Raw genomic sequence first — 6,000 nt, 5'->3', positions numbered from 1 at the left:
AAACATGTTGGGCTTCCTTTAATGAATCTCACTAGCTTTCCTTAGCCTGATGCCCTCAAGACAGGAAGCACCAAATTGGGGGAGGCTGGATTACATATTTCAATCAGCAATTGAAGTACTCTTCTAATGGGATCAAAGAATCCCCTGAACATTAGAAAGAGAGCATGACAGGAGAAGAACTTAAACTTCATCTTTTCCATAATAATATTTCTGCATGCAATGTTTCAAAATGCATTCAAAAATGCAATTGCATACTAGACTGAAGACGTCCAGCGAACAATTCTATCATGTCATCATATGTTTTGCCTCATAGAATCAATGACAGAAATACTGGCCTAGCCTATGCTGTAATAAAAATGTCCCCAATCAATATGTGAATTATTCTTAAAGTCATATTGAGTTACCCAAGACTGAATGGTTGGTTTCCCAATTACAGCAACTCTCCTGGGTTAGCTATAAAACATCCAGGTTAGCAAACAGGGACTGTGTCCCTTTGGTGCAGTTTGTCCCATGATACACAACCCTCATCTGATTTGTAGGGATATAGTAACTTTTAGAGAAAACTGCACACCCTAGGAGTATAGAAGTTTGGGTTAGAGAGATGATGAGATTTGAGTAGGCTCTGCCCTCACATCACATCACACTCTTGCTGCATCATAGCGTAAAGATTTTAAGCCAAGACATTGCTAGTGATAAAACCTTGTAACACTTGTAAAGAAGTTAAATATTCTGCATACTCAAAAATGGTGGATCTGAGGGGAAACTACACTGTAATGCCATTCCTTTCTGGGATAACAGAGCCTATGAAAAAGGAGAAATGGACTAGAAAGCGGAAAATATAGAACACAATTTTGAAATATATTCAGTGGGATTTATGGATATTAAGAAAAGGGTAGTTGGGCAAGATTTCGAGAGGGGACTTGCATGTGTGAAAGCTTTGAAAAAGAGCATATGGACTTGTGTACACATAAACACAGATACTGCTTTGTACAGTGTTGTACTCTGGAGGGCAGTAGAGTAATAAGTGTCACTTGTGAGTGGAACACAATGAATAAGAAGCAGCTTTTGTCGATATTTGGCCCAAGCCATGTAGCAAAAGCCACTGTTTGTACATACATGTGCCATTTGTAACTGATGTCATTTGTGAACATTAACTAATCAGGAACAGGTTCTTCATCCTCTGTAAGGTTTCTAACTTCCTCTACATAAGGGTTTTCCCCAGTGGATGGCCCACCAATGGCAAGCAAGGAAGGAGTTTCCTCCTTTCCCTTTGCAATGGATGGAATAATATGAATGGAAGGGGAAGAGCTGTACTTAACCCACTTCTTCCCCTTCCACCCCACTTTATTGGACTAGCCTGGGGAAAAAAACATAAGGTCCTTCCATCAGTCCTTGGCATAAATTAAGATGTGTATGCTCAAGCTGAGAGCCATCTCACCCTGTTCTACACAACATTTTTACAAGGGTGCAAAGCCTTATTTTCAAGTTTCACATTTTGTGGAGTTGCTGCAAAACAAAAGTTTAAAATTTCCACCAGCAACAGGAGTGCTGAGCCTCCTTCTTGGGGAGAAGAGACAACTTAGTGCTGCCAGCCTTCTGGAGGGGCAACTTGAATTTCTCCCTTCCTGATCATCAGGAGAATTTGATAGAATCCACTACTAGCTCCTGGTCTAGAGACTCTGGTGGTTCAGTTTCCCCAGGAGATTGCCCCACATAGCCAACCCACTGTTTGATCCATCAGTTTATTGAGCACACCTAAGGTGCGTGCTCTTTCTTCCTTTTTATAATTACATTATTTTTATAAATTCTAAGTTGTGTTGTTGTCATTTATCTCCACCTGGGTTTTCGTGCCTGCTTCTTTTTTTTCAGTGGTGAAGGAGCATTTGTAAAAGAGCTCCTAGTCTTTACACAGAACTTCGGCGCTTCATAAGTCCTTGGAAGGCTGAGAGGCTATGAAGTCCTGTGGAAACAGAGCTGATGGCTGAACGCTGAGTGTTGCAGAAGCATCTATTGGATGGAGTCTCTGGGTAATGCCCAGGGGAAGAGTGGCTCTGTTCCATGCAGGTATCTGAGGTGGAAAGGTCTCTGGGGATTATCATGGGGATAGAGTACTGCAGCTTCTCCCGGCTCTTGTACCAGAGGCAGGAGCACATAGATTGGAAGTGGAGAACCTCAGCATAAACATTCCGGAGTCCTCCTCTACTGCTGCTGCTTCCACCTCCCCCTATGCCCCCTAATGCAGCAGCAGTTGAGGAAGCAGTAGTGTCCGTAGTATGTACACTGCTGGCCTGCCCATTGCGGGTGAGCAGTGCCCGGTGTTCTGCATCCCGCTTTTCATCCTCAGCGTTCATGGTCATGAACCGTAGCACTACCAAGTTGAGAAAGGCCCCAATGACTGTCAGCCCAGTTAAGATGTAAATAAAGCTGAAGGCCACATATTGGGGCTTGGTCTGGAGGGCATGTTCTTTCTGAAGGGCCACGTAATCCCCAAAACCAATGGTGGTGAGGGTGATAAAGCAGTAGTAGTAGGCCTGGAAGAAGGTCCAATTCTCATAGTAGGAGAATGCTGCAGCCCCAATGCAAAGGGTGCTGATGCAGGAGAAGAATCCAATAGTGACCATGTTGGCCATTGATACTTCTGGCCGTCTCATGCCAAGGCACTTCTTGATGCGGTGGAGGAGGTACCTCACAAAGGTGTTGATCCTCTCGCCCAGACTCTGAAACATGACCAGGGTGAGTGGGATCCCCAGCAGCGCATAGAACATACAAAAGACTTTCCCACCATCAGTGCTAGGGGCTGCATGTCCATAGCCTGTGGAACAAGAAACAAAGCATAGGCAACCTGGTCAGTAGCACTTCACAGATTATGAACACCATTTTCATGGGAGAAAAGAGAAAGAGTTTCCCTCTTCATTCTGGCTTGATAGGTGATGGGCGTGCCACTTCCTCATTCAAAATGTTGATTGAAAAAAGGGAGGAATCACAGCTGGATGGAGTGCTGCTCTGGCCTGCAAACTCAGTGGTGTAGCAATCTGTGCCAAAGTCCTCCTCTTCTGGTCCATGTGCTCCTGCTTTTAGTTCAAGAGCCGGGAGAAGCTACAATAATCCATCACCACATTGCACCCATAACCCTCTATCCTCACAACCTGGGCACACAGAGCCACACCATCAAAGTCTGCAGGCTGGAGCTTCCTCCATTCAAGCAAGGAGGGCATACACACACAGACACACACAGACACACACACACACAGTAAAGGGAAGGGCAGTGACGGCAAAGGGGTGGTAAAGGAAAGAACAGTGATTATGGGAGCTCAGTTGAGATAACTATATGGGGAATTGAGAGTTAATCAGAATATGGGTTGAAGGGATAATTGAGATGGCCAAGTAAGGAGAATGTAAAACTGGAGAGGGAGAACATCTGTGCTCCCCTGTACAATTTATATTAAGTCTCAAGAGCTCTGCAGCCTCTTGAGCACACTCAAAAGCCAGAGTGGACAACCTACAGTCCAGGGTTGCCTGCAATACCTTCAGTGCCCTTCTTTGCATCCCTCAGAGACCCCTTGAAACATGATTACCAAAATGTGACAACACAGTTTCAGCATTTTGAGGATGGAGGTTTCTGAATCAACTTGAAAATAAGAATAAATACAGTTACAATTCTTTACACCTAGCTGATCAGCAAAAGAACTGTCTAGAAGCAAAGAATAGCACTCACATGATCTTTAACTGTGTGAATGTCATCCAATGTTGAGAAGTAGCTCACTGTTATTTCCAAGAATAATAAACAACAACAGCTGCAAGAAACCACCCAGAGCTGCTGGGAGTCGGGTGGCATATAAATTTATATCATCATCACCACCACCACTGCCACCACCATCTTCCTCAAGACAAAACCTGGGGTTACAATAGATGAGTGGGATGTGAATTCAGACATTTTTGATCCAACCCAAATATAATCTCTCACAGGATGAAAGCATTTCCAAAATTTTGAATTTGCTCCCCTTAATTTGACCAATTCAACATTAATCCAAACTTTTCTGGGTCAATAGCTATCTGCTTTTTCTGGAAAAAAATGTTTATTTGTACAAGATTATAGGAAGAAATTATCTCCTCTCTTTCCAAATGTAAAAACTAAATCCTTTCAGACTTAAAGAAACGAACAGGATCATAACATAATAATAGGGGGGAAATCATTTATTGTATCTGCATTAAGCAACCTACATTCAATTAATATGTATACATTAGGCCAACAGGTCTTAATCTGATTGGCTGGGGATTATGATTGTGGTAGCCCAAGACATCAATTTCATTCATGGTAGAATTGGCAAACAGCTAGCAACTTACTGGACGGACCAATAAAACTACTCTGACAATAAATTGGAAAGAACAGTGAATCTGAGGCTATTTCTGAGGTTAATCATGATCAAAGAGGGGATGGATGGATGGTAGTGATTCAAAACTAAGAAAAGAGGTATTCATTCAGTCCCGTATTTATTAAATTACTTTGGACTAAATAAATTCATTCTTTTGTGTACCTCAAGGCTCATTCTTCTTTCATTCTCCCATCATCAACCAGATTCTTCCAGGCTTCTTTCCTACAACTTCCCCATGACTGGCCCAGTTAGGACTGAGACGCTCCACCCATTCTCAGATGTGTCTTTTAACTTCTATACCTATAAGGATGCTTAGGAATAACTGCCTATCCTGCCAGAAATCCACTATATCTGCAATGTTGTGATAGCCTTCATGCAAAGTAGCATCTGGTAGAACAGAATGCAGTTTTCCTTGAGGATTGAAGAGCAGAACTAGTTTTATGAAATGTGTCTTTTCTGAGCCATTCTAGTGGAAATCTGGCAGAAAAATAGATTGTAGCTCCCCCGTGCAATGGGAATTGCTAAGGAACCTGGCCATGCATTTTTGTCTACCAGTATAATTACAGTAAAATTTTGATTTTTATGGAGATTTCAGATGCAATGGGGAAAAAAACTAGTTTGGACTTCATCTCTAAATAACAGATAGTCTATTCTTTCTGAGGCAGTCTGGACAATTAGCATAATGTATGTCATTTGCATCAATTTAAATTGTTTGCACAATTACATAATGATGCAAATAATGTATGATATCCATTACATAATGACGCAAAAGACATCAATTAGCGCAAATGGCATCAATTATGGCAATTGTCTAATTTGGATTTAACAGACATTAAGCTTTAACAGACACCCCTTTCCTTCACTGCTCTAAAAAACTGAGGTACTGCTTTCTGTTTTGCATCCTGGTCAGCTTTTCATCCAGTGCTACAAACTCTGGAAATGACTTGGCAAAGAGAGACAGAGGGGTGGGGTGTCAAGAAACTCATGATGGTGGCCATGCCCACATAAAATACATGTAAAAAAGTGGTGAGGTTTCAGTCATGCAGGCATGACCACCATCTTGAGGGTTTTTTCCTTTCCCCCAACCCCATGGCTGCCCGTGGATAATATAGAGCAGTGTTTTTCAAACTTGGCAACTTTAAGACGTGTGGACGTCAACTCCCAGAATTCCCCAGCCCAGCATGCTGGGCTGGGGAATTCTGGGAGTTGACGTCCACACGTCTTAAAGTTGCCAAGTTTGAAAAACACTGATATAGAGGATTACTATATATGAGGCCTTTCCTTCCTCCCAGTTTGGTTCACCTGGGCTTAAGCTGTTCTAGAGGAAGAAGATTCAAGAAAGCATAAACTCCAGTGGAGTCAAGTGACAAGAAAGGGGGCAATGAAGAGTGGAAAAACACAGCCCCAAGCCGAGCTTCTCCTTTCTTTGGCCAGGTCTGATTGTCTCCAGAGCCAGTTGCTGATTAAGAGTATAGGAAAAATGAATCCTATTCTTTCAAGTATGAATAGCATCCACTACAGTATTCTGGATACTTTATACTCACAAGCAGTCCAACCTGGTGGCCTCCAGAAGTGTTGGGCCTCTAACTCCCAGAATCCCCTGGGCAGCATAGCCATTTACAGTCCC

At 42.7% G+C, this 6,000-nt stretch overlaps 1 protein-coding gene across 2 annotated transcripts in view; it reads right to left on the bottom strand.

Moving 5' to 3' along the window:
- Positions 1–1,374: 1,374 nt before the first annotated feature.
- Positions 1,375–6,000, bottom strand: part of KCNK3 (potassium two pore domain channel subfamily K member 3) — a 75,640-nt gene continuing 71,014 nt past the window's right edge. Inside the window, exons 2-3 of one of the 2 annotated variants that reach the window (XM_007427094.4) lie at positions 2,231–2,812; positions 1,375–2,197 (exon numbers count right to left, since the gene is read on the bottom strand). In XM_007427094.4, the coding sequence (XP_007427156.1) occupies positions 1,905–2,197; positions 2,231–2,812 (875 nt within the window). In that variant the 3' untranslated portion in view covers positions 1,375–1,904. Of the gene's footprint in view, positions 2,813–6,000 lie in introns of both variants that reach the window. The other variant, XM_025165972.2, reaches the window with a different exon arrangement.

Source organism: Python bivittatus, unplaced genomic scaffold, assembly GCF_059951505.1.
Source record: "Python bivittatus isolate LINGU-HERP-01145 unplaced genomic scaffold, Pbiv_v1 ctg000690_np1212, whole genome shotgun sequence".
In the NCBI taxonomy this organism is placed as follows: Eukaryota; Metazoa; Chordata; class Lepidosauria; order Squamata; family Pythonidae; genus Python; species Python bivittatus.
The sequence above is the reverse complement of the archived record's forward strand: the minus strand, read 5'-3'. Positions and strand labels throughout refer to the sequence as shown.